Source organism: Rhinolophus ferrumequinum, chromosome 2 (assembly GCF_004115265.2).
Source record: "Rhinolophus ferrumequinum isolate MPI-CBG mRhiFer1 chromosome 2, mRhiFer1_v1.p, whole genome shotgun sequence".
In the NCBI taxonomy this organism is placed as follows: domain Eukaryota; kingdom Metazoa; phylum Chordata; class Mammalia; order Chiroptera; family Rhinolophidae; genus Rhinolophus; species Rhinolophus ferrumequinum.
This window is the reverse complement of record NC_046285.1, coordinates 46773002-46798938: the sequence shown is the minus strand read 5'-3', so window position 1 is coordinate 46798938 and position 25937 is coordinate 46773002. Positions and strand designations below refer to the sequence as shown.

Here is a 25937-nt window from a genome sequence, read left to right as displayed (position 1 = left end):
ATATCTGTTGGCTGTTTGTATGTCTTCTTGGGAGAAGTATCTGTTCAGGCTCTCTGCCCATTTTTTAATCATATTGTTTCTGTTATTGTTGTAGAATTGTATGAATTCTTTATATATTTTGGATATTAGCACCTTATCGGAGGTATTTGCAAATACCTTCTTCCATTTGGTTGATTGCCTCTTTGTTTTGTTGATGGTTTCTTTTGCTGTGCAGAAGCTTTTTAGTTTGGTATAGTCCCATTCATTTATTTTTGCTTTTACTTCCCTTGCTTTTGAGGTCAAGTTTGTAAAATCTTCTCCAAGGCCAAGGTCCGTAAGTTTAGTACCTATGTTTTCTTCTATGCAATTTATTGTTTCAGATCTTATATTTAGGTCTTTGATCCATTCTGAGCTAAACAATTCCTTTTGCAATTACAACAAAAAGAGTGAAATACCTAGGAATAAACAACAAAGGATGTGAAGAACATATACACTGAAAACTACAAGACCTTACTAAAAGAAATTGAAGAAGACACAAAGAAATGAAACGATAGTTTGTGTTCATGGATTGGAAGAATCAACATAGTTAAATATTGCCCATATTACCCAAAGCAATATACAGATGTAATGCAATCCACATCAAAAATCCCAATGGCATTTATTTAAAGAGATAGAACAAAAAAACTCATTAGATTTGTATGGAATCACAAAAGACTCCTGAATAGCCAAGGCAATCCTGAGCAAAAAGAAGAAGGCCAGAGGTATCACATTCCTTGACTTCAAATTATACTTCAAAGTGACAATAATCAAAACAGCATAGTATTGGCAGAAAAACAGACACACAGACCAAAGGAATAGAATTGCGAACCCAGAAATAAACCCACATATATATGGACAGATAATTTTTGACACAGGAGCCAAAAACATACAATGGAGAAAAGGAAGTCTCTTCAATAAATGGCACCAGGAAAATTGGAAAGCCACATGCAAAAGAACAAAACAAGACTGCAATCTGTCACCATATACCAAAATTAACTCAAAATGAGAGGTTTTATATTAACATTATTCTTCAACATTATATTATCTTCTAAACAAATACTCATCTGAAAAATAACAAATTCATTGTAAAAATTCAAATAATTTGTACCATTAAAAAAGAAGAAAGTTTCCTATAATCCAAACCCCCAAAGATAATGCATATATTTTAGTATAATTCTTCCAAGTTCTATACATTTACAACTTACACAAATTTTGTTTTCAAAAATGTTTCATGTACACACATATTATATGTAAAAACTTGCTTTTTTGCTTAATAATATATCTGGATTGCCTTCTTTGTTACTAAAAATGGATGTGTAGTATTGTAATCCCTTCTTGATGGGCAGTTGGGATTTTTCCACTTTTTTCCTTTGCACAAAAAACGCTGCACGGAACATTCTTATGTGACATGATATAGATATCTATGAATATATCTACTTGTACAAGTTTCACTACAGGAGAAATTCTAGGTAAGGGATATTTTTATTTTAATAGTTATGAGCAAATAAGGATGATGATAATGATAAACCCTCATTTAGTACTTCCTATGTACTAGACACTGTTCTAAGTGCTTTGTAGAAAAAAAAATCCTCTACAAAAAATAAGTATGTGTCAATTTATATTTTCTTCAAAAATGTATGAATAGCTGGTCAAGATGGTGGATGCTGTGCTTGCCTCCTCCCATGACCACATTAAACTTGCAACTAAGTTATAGAACAAGCAACCTAGAGAACCATCTAAAGTCTAGCTGAACAGAGTCCTATAACTAAGGATGTAGAGAAGCCACCTTCAGACTTGTAGGAAGGGTGGAGACACAAAACTGGCCGGCCCCCACCCATGTCTGGTGGTCGAGAATTGGGAGGGATATCTCAGCTACAGAGGTCCCTCCTGAAGAGTGAAGAGTCCCAGCACCACATGGGCTCCATAGTTCAGAGTACCACTTCTAGGAAGAGGAGCCCCCATGGCAACTGGCTGTGAAAATCAGCGGGGATTCCATCCAATAAGGTGAGATGCAAGGCAACTGGAAATCTAGACATCTTCTTAAAGGGCCCGCATCCAGACTCTCTCACTCCAAAGCATCACTCTGGGCTACGGTGGAGGGACTGAGGCTCTGGAGGTGCCAGAGACATATGGGAAAAGACAGAGATGCAGGGATTCAAGGAGAGGGCTATAGAGAAAGCTGCCATTGTCCCTGTGTTGAGTCCTCCTCCTGTGTAGCCGGCGGGCAGGTGCCATCTTTCCTGTGTTGAGCCCTCCCTCCACATAGCCAAATATGAAATTTCATTGGCCTGGTAAGCTCCACTTACTCCACACTGGTGACTCCCTGGGACTTGGCCCACCCGACTCCTGTACTACCCTAGGCTCTTTCAGCATCTGAGCCTCATGGACAGCTGGCAGGAAGTGGCAGGCCTTGAGGTGCCCTAAGCCTTTAGCTGAGCTGCCCCAAGCCCAGTAGTGGTGATAGATGGCCTTAGTTCTCTGTGTGGCCTCTGCCATGCACCTCCAAGTCCAGCACAGGCAGCGGTCAACTGCGGATTGCTTTGTACCTCCTACCAGGTAGCCCTGGACAAGTCATAGGCAGCAGCTGACCTTAAACTGCAGATGAGTCACTCCCAAGAGGCCTCAGAACCAGCATACCTGGTGGCAAGCTTCAAACCACAGGAGGACACCACCTTATTAGTTTCACAAGTGGCACACCTAAAGGGTGGTCTCAACAGGCACCAGAGACCACTGGGACAAATCTTGCTTTGTGGATTCAGCCCCAGCACAGCAACTCTTATGCTATGACCACAGCCAGTTCTCACAGCCAGTAAGCCTGAGGGTCATTCCTACCAACTGACATGCCAACAGCACTCAAGGTTCAACTATATAGCAAGAGGGCACATGAAACCCACAGAAGGGACACTCTTGAACACCAACTGCAGGTGATCAGGGAGATTGCGCCACTGGGCCCCACAGGACACCTACTACATAAAGCCACCCTGCCAGGACTGGGAGACATAGAGGTTCTACTGAAAATATCGAAATAAAAACAAAGCAGCAGCCATAATGAAGAAATAAAGAAAAATGTCCCAAATGAAAAAACTGGAGAAAACTACACACACACACACACACACACACACAACCTAAATGAAATGGAGGCAAGCAATCTACCAGATACAGAGTTCAAAACACCAGTTGTAAAGGATGCTTAAAAAACTTAGTGAGAACTTTAACAAACTGATAGTAAGCATAAAAAAGGACATAGAGACTGTAAAAAACCACCAGTCAGAAATGAAGAACAAAATAACATAAATGAAGAACACACCAGAAGGAGTCAATAGTAGATCAGATGAAGCAAAGGATCAAATCAGCAATTCAGCAGACAAGGTAGCATAAAACACCCAAATGGAACAGCAGAGAGAGAGAGAGAGAGAGAGAGAGAGAGAGAGAGAGAGAATGAGGATAGTTTAAGGGATCCCTGGGACAACACCAAGAATAACAACATTTGCATCAAAGGGTTAACAAAGGAAGAGAGAAAGCAGGGATTGAAAATCTATTTGAAGAAATAATGATGAAAAAAACTTCCCTAACCTGGCAAAGGAAAGACATACAATTCCAGAAAGTGCAGAGTCCCAAACAAGATAAACCCAAACAGGCCCACACCAAGACACATTATAATTAAAATGCCAAAGGTTAAAGATAAAGAGAGAATCTTAAAAGCAGCAAGAGAAAGCCTGCTAGTTACCTACAAGGGAACTCCCATAAGACCATCTGCTGATTTCTTAACAGAAACTTTGTGATTCAGAAGTGACTGGCAAGAAATATTCAAAATGATGAAAAGCAAAGAACTAGAACCAAGACTACTCTACCCAGGAAGGCTATCATTTAAAATTGAAGGAGAGATAAAGAGCTTCCCAGACAAGAAAAAGCTAAAGGACTTTATTACCACTAAACCAGTATTACAAGAAATGTTAAAGGGACTTCTTTAAGAAGAAGGGGAGGAGAATATAAATATGAGTAACAAAATGGCAATAACTACGTACTTATCAAAAATCACTTTAAATGTAAATGGATTAAATGGTCTAATCAAAAGACATAGGGTAGGTGAATGGATAAGAAAACAAGACCCATACATATGTTGTCTATAAGAGACCTACTTTAGATCAAAAGACACACACAGATTAAAAGTAAAAGGATGGAAAAAAATATTTCATGCGAATGGAAATGAAAAAGAAGCTGGAGCAGCAAAAGTTACATCAGCTAAAATAGACTTTAAAACAAAGGCTATAATAAGAGACAAAGAAGGACATTTCATAATGATAAAGGGATCAATCCAACAAGAGGATATAACCCTTATAAACATTTATGCACTCAACATAGGAGTACCTAAATACATAAAGCAAGTATTAACAGATGTAAAGGGAGAGACTGACAGTAATACAATCATAGTAGGGGAATTTGACACTCCACTGACATGAAGAGATAGGTCTTCCAGCCAGAAAATCAACAAGGAAACAGTGGTCATTAATGACACATTATATCAGAAGGATTTAATTGATATTTTTAGAGCACTTCCTTCCCAAATAGCAGAATATACATTCTTCTTAAGTGCACATGAAACATTTTCAAAAATGGACCACATGTTAGGTCACAGAACAAGTCTCAATAAATTTAAGAAGACTGAAATCATACAAAGCATCTTTTCTGACTACAATGGTATGAAACTAGAAATCAATCACAAGAAAAAACTGAAAAACACACAAACAAATAACATGTGACTAAACAATGAATGGGTTAACAATGAGATCAAAGAAGAAATCAAAAGATACCTTGAGACACAAAGAAGTGAAAATTCAATGACCCCCAAATCTATGGGACACAGTGAAAGCAGTCCTAAGAAGGAAATTCATAGCAATACAGACCTACCTCAAGAAATAAGAAAAATCTCAAATAAACAGTCTAACTTTATACCTAAGGGAACTGGAAAAAGAATAGCAAACAAAGCCTAAAGTGAATAGAAGGAAGGAAATAAGAAAGGTCAGAAAGAAAATAAACAAAATAGAATCTAAAATATCAATGAAACCAAGAGCCGGTTCTTTGAAAAGATAAACAAAATTGATAAACCCTTAACTGGACTCATTAAGAAAAAAGAGAGAGGATCGAAATAAATAAAATCAGAAATGAAAGGGGAGAAGTGACAATTGACACCACAGTTACAAAGGAATAAAAGAAAATACTACGAACAATTATATGCTAACAAATTCAACAATCTGGAAGAAATGGCTAAGTTCCTAGAAGCATACAATCTTCCAAGGCTGAATCAAGAAGCAGCAGAAAATCTGAATTGACTGATTACTACTAATGAAATCGAATCAGTAATTTAAAAAAACCTCCCCCCAAAACCCCAAAAACCTCCCACATACAAAAGTCCTGGACAAGGTGGCTTCACAGGTGAATTTTACCAAACAATCAAACAAGAATTAATACCTATCCTTCTCATTCCATTCCCAAAAATTCAAAAGGATGGACAGTTCCCAAACTCTTTTATGAGGCTCCCATTACCCCGACTGCAAAGCCAGACAAAGATATTACAAAAAAAATAAATTATAGGCCAATATCCTTGAAATTGGTACTTATGAAATAGTCATGGCGATGTGAAGTAAAGCAAACGGAATATAGTCAATAACATGGTAATAACTATATATAGTGTCAGGTGGGTACTAGACTAGTCAGGGGGATGACTTTGTAAATATATAAATGTCTAACCACTATGCTATACACCTGAAACTAATATAAAATAATATTGAATGTCAACTGGAATTGAAAAATTTAAAAAGTGGGTGAAAAAGGTATAATTTCCAGGTATAAAACAAGTAAGTCATGGAGATGTAATGTACAGCATAGGGAATACAGCCAATACTATTGTGATAGTGTGGTATGGTCTCAGATGGTTGCTGGATTTATCATGCTGATAACTTCTTTAGGTATATAAATGTTGAATAACTATGGTGTACCCCTTAAACTAAAATAATATTGTACGTTAGCTATATTTTAATAAAAATCTTCAAAAAAACGTATGAACATATTTGCTTCCCTTTATGTCCTCACCAGTATTGAATGTTGACAAATGTTTTAGCTACTGCCAAGCTCATAAATGAAAAATATTTCTTACTTTTAAAATTTGCATTTTAAAAGCATTAGAGAGTTTGACCAATTTTTCATATATTTATTGGCCATTGTGTATTTTATGCTGTGAGTAGGCTTAATCCTTATAGAAATTTTGCATGTGGAAAAAATGGCTTTTCATATCTATAGAAGAAATGATGGCTTATTCAATAAATGGATATTGATATATACTCTGTCAACACCATATTTGTTGATTCTTTATCAATGCTGTTTATTGATACTATTGGAGAGTAGGGAAATTTGGATTCTTATCTTATTTCTTAAACTAAAATTCCAGGTGAAGCCAAGGTGTAAATGTAAAAATTAAACCAGAGAAAGACTAACAGAAGTGCCAGACATCTAGATATAAATGTAAAAAAATGATTCAACCATAGGAGGAGACGTGCATAGTGAGGTCAAGGAAATATTTAAAAGAAGACCATCTAAGGAATATGCCATACAAATATCTCAATGTCAATTCTTATATAAAGTTAGATCTTAGGCTTGGATCATGTTAACTTATCTTCTACAATATAATAGTTCAATAAATGATTTATTAAGGTTTCTGCTAAAAAACTGGCACATAAAGGAACTTACTGTGTTATAAAATTATTGTTGAAGATACTATATAGTTTAATGCTTCCTTATATAGAACAGGTTTCATAGGATGAATTCCTTTTAGAATTTAGTAGCAGTGAAAAGTCTGATTCTTTGGAAGCTGTCTCTTAGATGATACAAAATATGCTACTTAGGTCTTTTATTTTGTCTTAGTGGCTAGGAAGCTCAGCTCTAAATTTAATGTTTTATTAATTAACAAATTTTCTTCCTCTTCCCCTTTAATACCATTATTTTCTGTTCCAGTATTTTACTGTATACATGTAAATAATGAAATCATGATTCAAACCCATTTGGAAACAGATATAATAAAATTCAAGATCCCTTTTAGCAACAAGGGTAGGGAACACTAATACATTAGGGAACTAATACTGTACTGGGTCTAGAAGGGGGCAAGTGGAATTGAGAGCAACATGCAAGTTATGAAGGAAAAGTGTAGAAAAAAATACTTGTATACTTTGGTGACCTGGGTCTTATTCCTACCACAATTACTGTAACACCAACACCCAAACTGCGGCTAGGTAAAAAAAAAAAAAATGGAGATTTAAGTTTCCTTACTTTCAAAAGGACTGTGCCTCCCTAGAAACACCTTCCTGCTGAGAAGTGAGCAGCAGTTGAGAAGAACTTGCCTGCTGCTTCCGCTTACTACATGTCCTCACTTCACTACTGGTTGGGTGACATCTTAGACATCTATAGTTTGGCTATACATAAAGAACTTCGACAGGAAGATGCTGTGAAGAACTGAATTTGAATCATCACAACTGTCAAAAAGAAGAAAACTCCAGTTACACACATCTAAACACTTTTCCCCCTGAATAATAAAAAAAGATACAAATGCTCTTATACAGATACATAATTACATAACACCATAAATCATAATCTACACTCTTCTCCCCCCAAAAGACACATAAAAAATACTAAGCTCTCAATAAGTTGATAATTAGTTGCCTTGTTAATTAAAATGAAAATTTTCACTTATTCTTAATAATTTCTTATAAAGGAACATTATGGACACTTAGATTTTACCTCTTTCAATGTCATCCATTGGAGATGTTGGGGACATCTTGTCTTCGGATGGAGAATGTTTTACAAAATTAGGAGTCCTAGTTAAATTCCGCATTTGTTGCTGCTGTTGCTCCGCACGAGACTGAATTTTACTGCTTCCTTCAACTCTGCAATTAAGAATATCAAAGGTCAAAATAGGTATGATGGCAATGTAACAACCATTTCAACCTAAAAGTTACTAAAATTGACCACTTATTCTTTTCCCTAGACAACCTTAATATTATATTCAAGAATTAAAACATTGCTTTTATTCATTATTTAACAAATATTTATTGAGCCCTCTGTATAATGCATGGCATATACACAGGTCCACTGAAGGATACAAATATGAGTGGAAACCACCCCCCCCCCAAAAAAAAACACCCCTGCTCAAAATTAAAGAGGTAAGACATGCACAGGTGCTTAAAATAATGTCCCTAAGTGTATAATACACACAATGTATTCCCTAAATTCTAAAATGATCATTTCTGTCAAAATTAAGTCACTTCCACATTTTTCATTCATAACTTTAAAATATGTTACTAACAAAGATTCATGTATTTTCAATACTTTTAAGAAAAGAGTATATAACACAATTATGCTTGACTTCTGCCTCTTCCATTTCTAGTCACCAAATCCTGTCAGTCCTTCCTTCACAAAGTATTTAGCACCTCACTTTTCATTCCTGCTCTCAAAAAATGTGTTTTTTGCATTTTTCTGTTTCCCATATTGTATCATTTTACTCAGTTTGGTGGATTAGTTTCAAAATAAAAATGTTTTAAATGAAAAAATATTTAATCCCTAGTTTAAAAAATTTAATACATAACTACTGTCAATAAGACAATGTCCTAATTTCATAGTTAATATTGAAGGCATTAGCTTTAACTTACCTTTATGACCTTACCTCTAATCCACTATCAACCTCACTCCTCACTTTCCAATACTTGTTTATATACAGGCAGAGACAAATCTCTTCCCTAGTCAAACAGGTCTTATTCATTGGCCCCAAATAAGCCAGAAATATTCCTGCTTTTAAACCTTGCTTATATCCTCATGTTCTCGCTGATCCATTAAATCAGTATTTTCCAAACCTTCCTACTAATAAACATCGTGAGGACGGAAGGGATAATGAAAAATAGAGCTTCCCAGGCTCCTTCCTAACCTGAAGTTAGATTTGGGAACTCATATATTTAATAAGCACTGAAGGTAATTCTTATCAAGTATGTTTGGGGGAAAAAAAGCCCTAAATCTTAACCTCCTCTCAAGATACATCAATAAGGGCTTCCTGAATGCTCCAATCAACCATAACCTCTCCCTTCCTTTAATTTCCTAGAGCAATTTTTGTCTACACTATTTGTATGGCTTTGAAAGCAAGTCTCTTAAGTTACATGGTAATTAATGTACCTCCTTGTTTCTAAAAATGGATTTGAGATGGCTTTATTCTCTTATTGACTTTTCTAATGGACTTATATGTTAATCCAGTTAAAATGCAGAAATTTTGAGGTTAGTATTTATATAGAAAATTTTCCTTTTCCTAGAGCCTTACATATTCTAGGTGCTTAATAAACTTTTACTAATGAAGATTAAATTATTTTGAAGAGTGCATAATGGCTCCTTTCCATACAGGTCTATGTAAACATCTACAATAGAATAAGGTATATCTGCACATATAGAAAATATTCAGAGACAAAACAAGCTTTTATATATCATAGGGAGAAATGGTACAATCTTGTGGCTAAGGCTCTCCACCAAATTAACACTTGGAAAAAGATTCAAACATTTTTGTACAACACAGACATAATAACCCTTATATAATAATGTGACTTAATCCAATAACTTTTATCACTGACATTTCCTTAGCAATTTATGTGCTGATAAAATAATTTATTCAGTTAACCACATACCTTGTTTTTTTTACAGTGATGTTGCTGCTCAGTTTTTCTAGTCGACATTCTCCAGTATCATGGTTAATAATCAAAATGCATTCTTTTAAGTAAGGTTTCTTTGAACCTTTGAAAACAGTTACTGGTGGAGTTGATCCCTGTTTAAAAAGTTAATTATCATTACTTGAAATTTATAATGGAAATTTGATTGGGAGGGACTTTGAGATCTGTGTTTCTCAATCTATGTTATACTTCAAGTCACCTAACTACCTAAATTTACTACTCTGACAATAAGAAGTGCAGTAAAAATGTCAGAGATGAAGAGAGGCTGAGATCTTAAAGCTGCCATCATTGAGGAAAGTAAACAGAGGAAGTACTTGCCCTGAACCAGGGCAAGTCTACAACAGGAAATTGGGATTCAATTCTTTTTTTTTTTTTAATTTTTATTAAATTTATTGGATTGACATTGGTTAGTAAAATTATATAGGTTTCAAGTGTACATTTATATGGTACATCATCTATATATTGCATTGAGATTCAATTCTAATACAACCAATATATTTTACAGATAAGGGAACAGAAGCCCTGAATCATATTTCCTACTCCTCATCTCCTTCCTTCCTAAGTTTAGTTTTTTAAATCTGGCATTTTCTTAAAGTGGTGCTTCCCTATGCAAATTAAGGAAAATGAATGTATCAAGGAACAAGACTTGTTACACTAAACCCACTAATTTTAAAGACTGTATGCCCAGCAGAAAAAAATATTTATTCTTGACAGGTGGTAAATTTAACAATTCTTTCATTCTAGTTGTCAAAAACAGTTTAATGGGATAATGTTCAAATACTTTGCATTACACATTAGGTCCTTTATTATCTGATTCCTAAATACCTTTCCAGCTCCTACTATGTCCCCATATGGACCCCTTCCGACCTAGCCCCAGTGACTTGTATGTAGTTCTTCAAATGTAACAGACTCTTTTGTTGCTTTGTCTTAGCCCATGTCTTTTTCCTTTCTTTGCCTATAATGTCCTTCCCTCTTTCCTTCAGCTAGGTAACTGCAACTCATTTTCAAAACAGGGTATCCTGATGTCTCTCCTCCCTCCCTTGGCTGAGTTACCTCTCTTTTGTTCTCCCATAATATTCTATGTATACCTTTATGCTAGTCCTTACAGTTCCATATTTTAATCCATTATTTCCTGTCTTCCTCATTAAATGGTATATTTTTAAAGACACTGACCTACGTATTCCCAATAGTCAACTAGTATAGGACTTATCAGGCAGGAGATACATGTATATATGGTCTGCCTGTCCATTTGTCTCTCCCTCTTTTTCTTTCTCATGAACACATACACACACACACAAATATTGAGGCATATTCTTTTTTGACATATCTCTGGTGGGCTGGGTGGGGAGTCACTTTTTCCCAGATGATTGTTTTGCTGTTTCAGAAATTTACAATTTGAAGGCTTAAAAACTTCCTTCTATAGTTGTCATTCCTGTAAGAGGTAATTTCATTTGAGACCATAACCAAACACATGGTGAATGTTAACTCTTGATTAAAGTAGGTCTGTGTGAATGAAAAAGGTTTATTAATAAATGTAACACACCCACCAGCTTAGAGTAGAAAAGCCATACAAAGGATGAGGGTTGGAGGATTGCAATATGAGAAAACAATATTCTATATGGCAAAGAAGAACCCAAGTAAAGTTTTTCTTCCAACCAATCAGCACTGACACCAAGCGAGTGGTGCTTGTTATCAACTAAAGGCTTCTCAGTAACTTTTAAAATTAAGTAGATGGTTTAGGTTTTTCTTTAATAAATATCATAAGGCAAAAAAGACTTAGATTATTGGGTACTAGATTTCTAAACTATTTTAGGGACGCCAGAATCTGAACACTTTCATAACAGAGTAATACAAAGAGAGTAATATAAATCCACAATGTCTCACACTGAACTGATTTTTCATTTCCTTTAGTTTCCAAGGGAGCAAATAAGAAATATACAATAAAAAGCCCCCGCAAATTTAACATACCTTAGGAAAACATTTCGAGGCATCCAATTTATACAGTCTGACATAATAATGGGGTCTCAATAGTCTTGACAGATAAAAATATGAGAAAGGTAGAAGACTAGAGAATAGAGACCTTGCTTTCTATACCTCAAACCATGACAAACTGTCTCCTATATACATAGAAAATTAGAAAAATTAAACAAAACAAAGAAAAAAAACTCAGTCAGTGCTTTTTTTATATGTTAAAGTTACAGTCTTGGCTTTCTCTGAGAATAGATCAAGTCGGTATAAAAACAACAAAAAAAATACTTAAGTTGAATGCTAAGAAATTTCTAACTCAGATCTTTATCTAATCATCGATCAAAGGACATTTTGGTTGTTTTCATGTCTTGGCTACCGTGAATAATGCTGCGATGAACATAGGGGTACATATATCTTTATGGATAAATGTTTTCAGATTTTTCAGGTAGATATACATAATGGAATATTACTCATCCATAAGAAAAGATGAAATATTGCCATTTGTGACAACATGGATGGATCTTGAGATTATCATGCTAAGTGAAATAAATCAGACAGAAAAAGTCAAGAACCATATAATTTCACTCAGGTGGGATGTAAAACTGAAAGCAACAAATGAACAAGACAAACAAAGAAAGAAAAATAGACACAGACAACAGTTTAGTGATTCCCAGAGATTAAGGGGGTAGAAGAGGGTAAAGTGTTCAAATGTATGGTGATGGAAGGAGAACTGACTCTGGGTGGTGAACACACAATGCGATGTATAGATGATGTATTATAGAAATGTACACTCGAAACCTATGTGATTTTACTAACCAATGTCACCTGAATAAATTTAATAAAAATTTTTTAAAAAGAAACTCCTAACTCAAGGACAGAAAACTAGAGCACATAATGAAGAACTTGTATATTTATGTAAATAGTATTTGGTACTGTCACTTGGCTACATCTGGAGATTTAAAAAACAGACAAAACTTAAAATTTTTGGTTAAGGCCTCCCTGACCTTAGTCTCTTTCTTTTGTAACCCAAAAGCACAAATTTATTCATGTTCGCTCTCGACTTAAAAACTTCTAATGGTTCTCTAACATCTGTGGGATAAAGTTCAAATTCTACATTCCAACATAAAAGATTCTTCACAATCTGATTCCAACCTACTTTTCCAGTTTCTATTCCTATCAATCATTTTTCATTAATCTGTAATTTACTACATTAAATCAGTTATTCCACAAACTTGTTCTTTCTCCATTAGTCTTTCATATGCTGTTCCTTATGCTTCTTCTTAGAATATTCTACTCTCTTTCTATGTTATGAAATTCTACTTGTCCTTTAAGGCTCACCTCAAAGAAGATCTGCTTTGGAAGTCTTTCAAGATTCCACTAGTAGAGTATTTGATTACACTTAAGTGCTTGCACAGAATTTTGTACATGCTCTAACTTACAGCACTAGATGTTTACATGTCTGTCTGCTATTACAGATTAGGACTATAAGGCAGGGGGTATGTTATTATACCTAGTTCAGACTAAAAAATCTGGCTCATAAAAGCAATTTAATAAATATTTGTTTAGACTTCCAATTGTTTCAGACCACGTGATATAATAACTCTTGAAACTTAATAAAGTATTTCAAGGCATTATTTTTACATAAAATAATGTTTTTTGCCTTGCTGTGTTTATTAATTACTTTAACAGACTATCACTATATCAATTGTGCAATTATTTTCATTTATATTTAGGGGAAATCTTACAAAAATAGTCCTGTAGTCTAAATATGTAGAAATACTCACTTCTATATTTGGCAGAGTTATTGTCACTTGTTCACCTTTGCCAACCTCAAGCTCTCCTTCGCAAGAAGTATCAACTGAAGCAGGTTTGAAGTCATCTAAAAATAGATACAGATACAGATTTTTGTAAGATGGAATAACACCGAAATAACTGCATATAAAAAATATGAGCATGTTTCAAAGTGGTAAATAATTTTTAATCAACCAGTTATTAAATTGGTTTAAGAAAGTCTTTATATTACAAATAAACAAAATACAATGCAGTTTATTTCTGTATGTACAATTCTCAGAAAAAAAATAAATAGTTATACTCTAAAACAGTATTCCTTAAACTATGCTTCCTAGAATCCTGTCTAGATCAAGATGAACTAGTCTAAGATGTTCACTGCTAAGAACTAAATATTGTCAATGTTTTCACAATTTGCTAAAAATCGGTATCAGTAGAATGTTTCCAATTTTCAGTCTTTTTCTCCCATAAATTTTTTTTAATCCACTTTGGGTACCTATTACCATTTCTCTGCTGTCCTAGCAGAATAAAAAATGAATGAATACACGGCAAATAAACATTCATGGAGAAAGTTAAGAAAAAGCTATCTTATATAGTTTAACAGCTTGAGTTTTTCATGGATATGTACACCACTTAAAGACGTGTAAATTTAACCAAATCTGTCACTTCAGAACTTAAAACAAGTTTCATTTTGAGTTAAATCATAATACAAATGATGTCATTAAAATGTATCACCTAGAAGGAATTTAGAGTACTGAGATATTTCATATGTTGAACAAGCTCAAAAACCTCTAAGATATGAAAGCCACTCAAAAGTAATTCACAGCAAGGGAGAAGGTCCAAGGTGGTGGAATAGGTAAATGTTGTGCCTGCCACCTGCCAGGATCACATTAAAATTACAACTAAACAATAAAAGAATCAACCTTGAGAATCATCTGAAGACTAGCTGAACAGAACCCCTGGAACTAAGGATATAAAGAAGAAGCCACATTGAGACTAGTGGGGGTCAGGAAACACAAAATGGACTGACCCCAAACCCACAGGTGGTGCTTAGGCACCAGGAGGGACATGTCAATGGCAGAAGTCCCCCTGAAGAGTGAGGGGTCCCAGGCCCCACAGCGAGCTCCCCAGCCCAGGAGTCCCATGCCGGGAGGAAGAGTCCCCACAGCATCTCACAGTGTAAATCTGCAAAGATTCCTTCTGTCCATCCTGGTAAAAAGGAAGGTGGCTGGAAACCCAGACATCCTCTTAAACAGCCTGCACACAGACTCACTCGTTTGTGAGTACTCACCCTGGGCTCCGAGGGAGGGGCGGCAACTTGGGAGATGCCAGAGACACACAGGGAAAAAAAACCGAGTTGTGTGGCTTAGGATGAGGGATGGAGTGACAGCTGCCATTGTCCCTGTGTCGATCCCGCCTCACGTGTGGCCTACAGGAGGGAGCCATCTTTCCTGTGTTGAACGTACCCCCACAGGGTCAAATCTGAGACTGCACTGGTCTGGTAATATCTGTGCACATGCCACTTTGGCAACTGCCTTGAACCCTGCCTGTCCAGCTAGCGTGGCATAGCCCGGGGCAGTCTCAGCTCCCGAGCAGCCAGTCCTGCCCCCATAAGGTGTGGGAAACTTCTACAGCAGTGGTTGGCTGGGAGTGGATTGGGAAACTTTTGTTAACAAGTGGTGAGCCCAAGTTTTTGCTGCATCCTTTTTTGGGCAGCTCTCAGGGATCTGTGGGCCCTGGGTGAGTGGTGGCTAGCAAGGGGGATCTCTGGGCATTTTGTGGAGTGGCCACAGGATCAGCACTGGCAAAAGAACTGAATCTGTATTAACTTTGTAAAAACCACCAGCCACTCTCCATGACTCCAAGAGTCCCCGCCCTGCCCAACTCAGGTGGCATTGCTGTGGGCCCCGATAACACCAGGTCAACAAGCCTGGCCCACATACCTAAGAAGGTTCTTTAAGTGGCTGAGCCTTATGGGCAGCTGGCAGGTGTTAACAGGCCTGGGTGGGGACCTGGACCTTTGGCTAAGATGCCACAGGCCTATACTGGTGACAGCTGGCCTCCGTTCACAGTGTAGCAACCCCCACATACGTCCAGATCCAACACTGGCGGCAACGAACTGAATATAGCTTTGTAGCTCCTACCAGGTGGCTCTGGGCTGGTCATAGGCAAGGCTGAAATTTGAGAGCATGAAGGCAACTCCCAAGAGACATCAGACACAACACATCCACAGGCCAGCTTCAGACCACACCAGAGCACTACCCACAAGCAACACACCCAAAGGGTGGTCTCAATAGGCACAAGAGCCCACTGGGCGAATCCTGCTCTGAGGGATCAGCCCACACACAACCACTCATAGGCTGCAGGAGTAGCCAATCCTCACAGCCAGTCAGCCTGAGAGTCAAACCCACCAACTGATACACCAAAAGCAATCAAGGATCAACTACAACAGGAGAATACACAAAACACACGCAAGGGACACTCCTGGAACACACGCACAGGTGATCAGAGAGACTGTGCCACTTGATCACATGGGACACATCCTACATAAGGCCACCCGGCGAAGACTGAGAGACATAGGAGATCTACCTAATACATAGAAACAAATACAGAGAAGCAGACAGCATGAAGAAACAAAGAAATACTTTCCAAATAAAAGAACAGGAGAAATCTCCAGAAATAGAACTAAATGAAATGGAGGAAACCAATCTACCAGAGATAGAGTTTAAAACATAAAGAATGTTTAAGGAACTTAGTGAGAACTTCAACAAAGAGATAGTAAGCATAAAGAAAGACACAGAAACTATAAAAAAGATCCAGTCCAAAATAAAGAATACAATAACTGAAGTGAAGAATACACTAGAAGAAATGAAAGCAGATTAGATTAAAGAGGATCGAATCAGTGATTTAGAAGACAAGGTAGCAGAAAACTTTGCAGGCCAAGAGGGAGTGGTAGGAAATATTCAAAGTGAGGAAATACAAGGGCATACAACCAAGGCTATCATTTAAATTGAAGGAGAGATAAAGAGCTTCCCAGATATGAAAAAGCTAAAGAAATTCATTAACACAAAGCCAGTATTACAAGAATGTGAAAAGGACTACATTAAGTATAAAAGTGGGGCAAACAAACAAAAGAACAAAAACATTAATAATAAAATGGCAATAACTATGTACCTATTAATAATCACTTAAATGTAAATGGATTAAATGCTCCAATCAAAAAACATAGGGTACACCAATCTATATTACCTCCAACAGTGTATGAGGGTTTCTTTTTCTCCATAGTCTCTCCAGCACTTGTTGTTATTTGCCTTTTTGATGATAGCCATTGTAACTGGTGTGCGGTGATATCTTATCGTGGTTTTGATTTGCATTTTCTGATGATTAGTGATGTTGAACATTTTTTCATACGTCTATTGGACATTTGTAAGTCCTCTTTGGAGAAATATCTATTTAGGTCCTCTGCCTATTTTTTAATTGAATTGTTTGTTTTTTTGTTGGTGAGTTGTGTGAATTCCTTATGTATTTTGGATATTAGCCCCTTACCAGAGGCGTCTCCTCCCATTTGGTTGGTTGCTTCTTTATTTTGTCAATGGTTTCTTAATGGTGATGGAAAGAGAACTGACTCTTGGTGGTGAACACACAATGTGATATATAGATGATGTATTACAGAATTATACACCTGAAATCCATGTAACTTTACTAACAATTGTCACCCCCCAATAAATTTTGATTAAAAAAAAAGACATAGGGTAGCTGAATGGATAAGAAAACAAGACCCACGCACATGCTGTCTACAAGACACCCACCTCAGATAGCAATATACACGTAACTGAAAGTAAAGGAATAGAAAAAGACATTTCACACAAATACAAACAAAAAAAAGTTGGCGTAGCAATACTTATATTGGACAAAATAGACTTTAAAAGGAAGACTATAATAAGAAGAAAGAAGGACATTACATAATGACAAAGGGATCAATCCAATAAGAGGACAGAACCCTAGTAAACATCTATGCACCCACATAGGAGCACTTAAATATACAAAAAAATATTGACTAACAGAAAGGCAGAGATCGACAGTAACACAATCATAGTAGGGGATTTTAACACCCCACTGACACCAATGGACAGATCCTCCAGACAGAAAATCAACACGGAAACAGCAGCCTTAAAGGCCACACTAGACCAGATGGATTTAATTGATATTTTTAGAGCATTTCACCCCAAAGCAGCAGAATATTCACTTTTCAGGTGCACATGGAACATTTCCCAAGATAAACTACATGTTAGGGCACAAAAAGTCTCAATAATTTTAAGAAGACTGAAATCATATTAAGCATCTTCTCTGACCACAGTGGTATGAAATGAGATATCAATTACAAGAAAAAAACTGAAAAACACACAAACACATGGAGACTAAATAACATGCTACTAAACAATGAATGGGTTAACAATGATATCAAGAAAGAAATCAAATGATACCTTGAGACAAAAATGAAAACAGTGATCCCAAATCTATGGGACACAGCAGTCCTCAGGGAGAAATGCATAGCAATGCAGGCTTCCCTCAAGAAATAAGAAATAAATCTCCAACAGTCCCACTTTAAACCTAAGGGAACTGGAAAAAGAACAGCAAACAAAGTCTAAAGTGAGTAGAAAGAAGGAAATAAGAAAGGTCAGAGTGGAAATAAATGAGAGGCTTAAAATAAATAAAATAAAATAAAATAAATAAAATAAATCAATAAAACCAAGAGTTAGTTTCTTGAAAAGATAAACAAAGTTGAGAAACCTTTAACCAGACTTATCAAGAAAAAAAGAGAGAGGACCCAACTCAATAAAATCAGAACTGAAAGAGGAGAGGTGACAATGGACACTTCAGAAATACAAATTTGAAGAAAATACTATGAGCCATTATATAGCAACAAAGTGGACAATCTGGAAGAAATGGGTAAGTTCCTAGAAACATACAATCTTTCAAGACCAAATAAAAAAGAAACAGAAAATCTGAACTGGCCGATTACTACTAAAGAAATGAAATCAATAATCAACATGCTCCCAATAAACAAAAATCCTGGATGATACAGCTTTGCAGGTGAATTTTACCAAACATTCAAAAAAGAATTAACACCCATTCTTCTCAAACTATTCTAAAAAATTCAAGAGGAGAGTAGCTTCCATGCTATTCTATGAGGCCATCATTACCCTGGTTCCAAAACCAGACAAAGGCATTACAAAAGAAGAAAACTATAGGCTGACATCACTGATGAGCATAGAGGTAAAAATCCTCAACAAAATATTAGCAAACTGAATTCAGCAATACATTAAAAAGATCATACACCATGATCAAGTGGGATTTATTCCCAGTATGCAAGTTTGGTTGAATATCCGCAAATCAGTTAACATGATACACCACATAAACAAAATGAAAATCATATAATCATATCAATAGATGCAGAAAAAGCATTTGACAAAATCAAGCATCCATTTATGATAAATAATCTCAGCAATGTAGGAATAGAGGAAACATATCTCAACATAATAAAGGCCATATATGAAAAACCAATAGCTAACATCATACTCTACGGGGAAAAGTTAAAAGCATTCTCTTTAAGATCAGGAACAAGACATGGATGTCCACTTTCACCCCTTTTATTCAACATAGTCCTGGAAGTCCTAGTGACAGCAATCAACAAGAAAAAGAAACACAAAGCATCCAAATTGGAAAGGAAAAAGTAAAACTGTAATTATTTGCATATGACATGATCCTATATATAGAGAACTCCAAAGATTCCACCAGAAAACTATTAGAACTGATAAATGAATTCAGTAAGTACCCGGATACAAAATTAATATTCAGAAATAGGTTGCATTTTTATATACCAATAATGAACTATCAAAAAATTAACAAAACAATCCCATTTACAATTGCATCAAGAAAATACCTAGGGATAAATTTAACCAAGAAGTAAAAGTCCTGTATTCAGAAAATTATAAGACGTTGAAGAGAGAAATTTAAAAAGATACAAATAAATGGAAACATGTACCATGCTCATGGATAGGAGGAATATAGTTAACATGTCTACAATACCCAAAGTAGTACAGTGATTCAATGCAATCCCTATCAAAATACCAACAGTATTTTTCACAGAACTAGAACAAATAATCCTAAAATTTAAATGGAACCATAAAAGACTCCAAATAGCCATGACAATCTCGAGAAAGAAGAACAAAGCTGGAGGTATCACACTACCTGATGTCAAATTATATTACAAGGCTATAGTAACCAAAACAGCATGGTACTCGCACAAAAAACAGGCACATAAATCAATGGAATAGAATAGGGAGCCCAGGAATAAATCCATGCCTATACAGTTATTCAATCTATGACAAAAAAAGCAAGAGTATACATTGGGGTAAGGACAGTCTATTTAAGAAATGGCGTTGGGAAACCTGAACAGATATATGCAAAAAAATGAAACTGGACCATCTTCTTGCTCCATATACAAGAATAAACTCAAAATGGATTAAAGACTTAAATGTAAGACCTGAAATCATAAAAATCCTAGAAGGAAACATAGGCAGTAAATTCTCAGACATTACCTTCAGTAATATTTTTACTGATATATCTCCTCTGGCAAGGAAAACAAAAGAAAAAATAAACTAACGGGACTACATGAAACTAAAAAGTGTTTGTACAACAAAGGAAACAATCAACAAAATGAAAAGACAGGTTATTAAATGGGAGAAGATATTTACCAATGGATCATCTGAAAAGGGATTAATATCCAAATTTTATTTAAAAAACTCATATAACTGAACAAAAAACCAAAGAATCCAAAAAAAAACCCACAAAGAATCCAATTAACAAATGGACAGAGGACCTGAATAGACATTTGTCCAAAGAGGACATACCAATAGACATATGAAAAGGTGCTCAACATCACTAATCATCCAATAAATGAAAATTAAAACCACAGTGAGATATCACCTCACACCTGTCAGAATGGCTATCATCAATAAATCAACAAACAACAAGTGTTGGCAAGGATGTGGAGAAAGGGAACCTTTGAGTACTGTTTGTGGGAATGAATATTGGTGCAGCCACTGTGGAAAACAGTTTGAAGGTTGTCAAATATATGGTGATAGAAAGAGAACTGACTCTGAGTGGTGAACACACAATGCAATATACAGATGATGTATTATAGAAATGTGCACTTGAAACCTATATAATTGTACTAACCAATATCACCCCAATAAATTTAATAAATAAAAAAATTAAAAATAGAACTACCTTATGACCCAGCAGTTCCACTTCTGGGTTATCATCCAAACAAATCCAAAACACTAATTCGAAAAGATGTATGTACCTCTCTGTTCATTCCAGAGCTATTTACAATAGCCAAGATATGGAAACAACTGAAATGCCCATCAATAGACGAGTGGATAAAGAAATTGTGATACATATATAAAATTGAATATTAAAAAAGAATGACTAAACTATTGTATCTATGTGGTTACCAGAGGGTAAGGAGGCAGAGGGTTGGTAGATGAGGGTAAAAGGGATCAAATATAAGGTGATGGAAGGAGGACTGACTCTGGGTGGTGAACACACAATGTGATATATAGATGATGTATTACAAAACTGTACACCTGAAATCTATGTAACTTTACTAACAATTGTCACCCCAATAAACTTAAAAATAAATCACAGCGTATGAAAAAAAGATCACAGCGTAAAAAAAAAAAAAATGAAATCTTACCATTTGTGACAACATGGATGGACCAAGAGGGTATGCTAAGTGAAATAAGTCAGACTGAGAAAGGCAAATACCATATGATCTCACTTTTTTTGTGGAATCTAAAGAACAAAATAAATGAACAAACAAAAGAGAAACAGAATCACAGATACAGAGCAAACTGATGGCTACTATATGGAAGGGGGCTGAGGGGCTAGGTGAGAGAGACAAAGGGATTAAGAAGTACAAATTGGTAGTTTAAAATAGTCATGGGGATATATAGTACTGCATATGGAATATAGTCGATAATATTGTAATAACTATGTATGGTGTCAGAGGGGTTACAGACTTATTGGGGTTATCACTTTATGAGGTGTGTAAATGTCTAATCACTATGTCATTTTGTACACTTGAAACTAATAAAAGAATCAGTTAAAAGATTCACATCAATATATATCAATGACTGAGAATACTTCTGATATAGAATTCCTTGGGTTATATTTATTTTTTCTGGGTTGACTATTAAAATATAGCATACATGCAAAATAGGACATAAATCATAAGCCTGATAAATTTTTGCAAAGGGACACATGTGTAATCAGCAACCAGATTAAGAAATAGAACATTATCAGCCCCTGAGATGCCCCTCCCAATTACCCCCAGTCCCAAGAGATGTATCTTAATATTAACAGGGAAGCCTCAAAGGCAAAAATTCTAAATCCGAAGTAATAAATATTATTAAGAACTATATATAATAGGCAGATCTTGGGAAAGGAAAATCTTCCAGTGCTCATCACTCTGTCAATAAACAAAGGCTGGCCCTGTTTCCCAATGACAATTATAATAGCTACCATTTATGGAACATTTAGTATGTGCTTACTATGTGCTAAACACCTTGCTTAACATTTCATATTTAATTCTCATAACAATTCTATACAAATAAATGAAATCTATTCCTCTGTTCCTTAAACACATATAAATATAACCGATGCACACAGTATTCTTTATAATATGGTTTATTCTCCATGCTGCTCTAATACAAAAGTGAATACATGCAATAACCATCTTTTCAAATCTTGATGCTTATTCATGGATTTTAAGAAGCAGATAAAAAGAAACATAAGCAATATGAGAAATGTGAAAGAGTTGGATTTATAATGTATCTTTAGGTAGTAAAACTGAGGACAAAATTAGACTGAAAATAAACTGGGGAGTTTGTCAGCAGTAGCAAGGTAATGAGAAAGATAAAAGATAATTAAGGTGTTAAGTTTTAGAAGGTTGAAAGAGGTTTTGGACTTAGGGAAATGAATGTGAATGTCAACTGATGAAAAAGCAATAATATTAAAGGGAAGAAATTGGAACTGAGTCTTGCGTATGACAGAGATAAAGTAGAAAGCAGAAGAGAAAAAAGAAAAATCCAAGAGAACGAACTAAGATATAAAACAAAACAATAATAACAGCTATAACTTTTATGCTAATTAGTTTATTTAAAATTTTTTTCCTAATCACTTTTATACCAAAGCTTCACAACAATCCTGTAATGAACATCCCTAAGAACAGATAAAGGAAGTGAGAGTGTAAGAAATTAAATCCCTCGCCCAAGATAATGCAATTAATATCTGCTAAAGCTAGAATAAGGAACCACAAAAATCCAGCTAGAATAAAAAGATGAGGTTGGCCAACAACTTCTGATACCAGTCTCACTGACATCAACATCAATGGGGAGAGAATATAACTTCAGTTTGAGCTAGTAAATATCTTTTGTGACCCTAAAGTGAGAACCAAAGTCATTTTATAAGGATGTATACAACAGAAATGAAGTAACTTTATTTTTAAATATTTTAACATAAATACGTTATCATGCTCTATGTAGGTGCTCACAGTAATAGACTGATGTTAAAATGTCCTCAACTTTTTTATTTTACCTACCCTTCGGGATTCTGCTCATCAATATAAGCATTCCTCAGTCTTCTTCATCACCCACATCTAATCACTATGTCTTCTTTCATAATATCTTTCAGAGCCATATCCTTCCATTCTTGGGGAGGACAAACTAGTTTTCAATCAACAAAAGGCTAACCTATTAAAGTACCTAAACCTTGCTCTTCTGATTTTCTCCCGGCTTTTGCTCTCTCAGAATTTGAATCCTATTTCAAAGTCCCCTCTTCCCTGAAGCCATCTCTGTGTGCAGCCCTTTCCCTACTCTCCAAAATCTCAATTTCTTATCCACTTCTGTAGCATTTACCATATGACTCATCAAAACCTGACATATATTAACTGAAATTATTTAATTCTTGGTGGGCATGTCCTATTGGACTGCAATTTTTTTAAAGTACAATGCCTCATACTTTAATTTCTCCAGAATTGTGGCTCCTAGAGCAATGCCTTTAATATAACGAGTACATAAGAGATCTTTGTAATTGACTCTGGTTCATATTATTAACCCTTCTCTGAATCACCTCCAAATTTATTTTAAGGACAAACTTATTTAAGTTGAATTACGTGTAAAAGGTTTGTTTTCTAATTGTTTCCTGAAGCCAAGATTCATCTCTACTTCAAGACTATCATTTCTTTAGGGTAGAGATTGCCATATTCCTTTTGTATTTTTCACTAATACACTGCTGTTCTCATAGAGGGCACCAATTATTTAATATTTGACAATAAATAGTTCTCTATAATTTTGTAAAACATTAGAAATGATATCGTAGAATAAAACCATGGCCCTCTGATCTCCCATGTTTTTCTGACAGTTACACAAAGGACAATATTGGGAAGTAGGACTGTCATTTAACTATAGCTAAATAATGCTTTGAAGCCAGGCAGGCAACCCAAGGCAGTGAAGCAGACCTGCAGGAAACCATAGTAACCCTAAAAATAAATAAGCCCAATCTCAAGAGGACAACTACAACTCAGCTCTAGCCAACAGCTGCCACGTTATGTTCTGATTTTTTAAAGAGAAGCTGGTAATCCAGGTTTGTGTATAAAAGATCTTGATTTTTAAGTATTTACAATTAACTCATGTTAGTTGTAAATAGTTAACAGTGTGGGTCAAACAAAGCCTCTCTAAAGTCAAATTCAGCCAATAGGCTGTTAATCTATAACCTCTGTTTCAGTGTTTAAAAATTGATTATTTTTCTTTATAATAAATCATCACTTTTGATCTTCACAACAATTCTTTGACTAGAATATTCTCACCCATATTTAACCAATGCAGGAACTTCTCTGTAATGAAGCCAATAAAAGATCAAGTCAGGAACTCAAATCACATAATTTATCGACTCATATTATATAGCCTCTTTGTCTTACATCCACAGTCCTTAACTTTTGTGTATGTGTGTGTGGGTTGGGGGAGAGGGTGTGTTAGGAGATGAGAGATGGTCATAAGTCCCTATGGGAATCTGATAAAAAATTATAGACCAGCTACAGATCCTCTGCCCAGAAAAATGCAAATATGAACATATATATTAAATACTGCATAATTTTAAGGATTCACAAGCTCCTGAAGCCTATCCATAGATGCCTATAGTATGTGAGATAATTAAGAGACAGAAATGCACTCAAAATACCTGTAGCTTTACTTCCTGATAAGCATGAATTTATAATCAATAAGTCTACCAAAACTATTCTGAACTTTTTTACATTTCTAATTATTTTACTGTTAGGATTAATATGTTTCACTTTTTATTACTTGTTATATTAAATAGTGCTGTCTTTTATTTACCTTCAAACAACAAGTTGTCTTAACGTATACAACTTTTGAGTTTCGGGGGTTAAATATAGTTCTAGAATTATAGAATTTGTTGAATAATCTCAAGTTCATAGTTTCTGTATGATTCCAAATGTCTAATGCATTCTCTTCTAAGCTGCTATGACTCCATACTAGTAGTTTGGAATTAGTAAATTCCAAATTAGTAAAACTAATTGTTTTTGGGTTTTTTTTCAGTACTCTTTGATTTGGAAACCTCACCATCAATTTTACCATTTATTCTCTCTGGATTTCCTTCATCTATGTTATTCTCTTCAGGTTTACAATACAATTACTTATATTACATAAAGAGTAGAAAAACATTTCCTACTTTGTACTTAACATTTTTCTGTTAATGTTGATCACCTTTCTGACTATTTTTGGCTGTAATATCACATAATGTCAATATCTGCATAAAATAATCCACAATTACTATAATAAATTTACTGTCTTGGATTTGAACTAATTCAATTAACTCCAAAACCCATACCCTTTCCAATATACTGCATTGATTAGAGAACATCAACTATAAGTATAATTTTAATCCTATTTTCCATTAGTGTACTTGCTAATATTTTCTAACACCAAAGCTTAACAACCGTTTTTTGGGGGGAGTGGCTGCACTTGATGCCTCAGACCATCTCCGTATAGTTAATGCCCATGAACTCATCATTTTGTGACAGCAAAAAGTGGTATCATTTACAAAATTTAGAAATTTCAATGTTTATTCCCTTATCTGGATATAAATTGTAAAACTAGTACTAGCCCAAATCCAAAATTTATTCGGTGAGTCCTGTTACTCAAACTCTTCTACCCAGTGAAACATCTGCTGCAAAGCATTTAGCTTATCATTTACAGAACATCCCATGTCTTCCTTACCACATGCAGATTATTTTTTTGATAGGTTTTATTGCTAAGGCCTGATAAA

General features: G+C 35.3%; 1 protein-coding gene across 1 annotated transcript in view; it reads right to left on the bottom strand.

The window, feature by feature from the left end:
- Positions 1 to 25937, bottom strand: part of EAF2 (ELL associated factor 2) — a 39686-nt gene that overhangs the window by 11091 nt on the left and 2658 nt on the right. Inside the window, exons 2-4 of the mRNA XM_033134441.1 lie at positions 13523 to 13617; positions 9729 to 9865; positions 7807 to 7952 (exon numbers count right to left, since the gene is read on the bottom strand). Coding sequence (XP_032990332.1) covers positions 7807 to 7952; positions 9729 to 9865; positions 13523 to 13617 — 378 coding nt within the window. The remainder of the gene's footprint in view (positions 1 to 7806; positions 7953 to 9728; positions 9866 to 13522; positions 13618 to 25937) is intronic.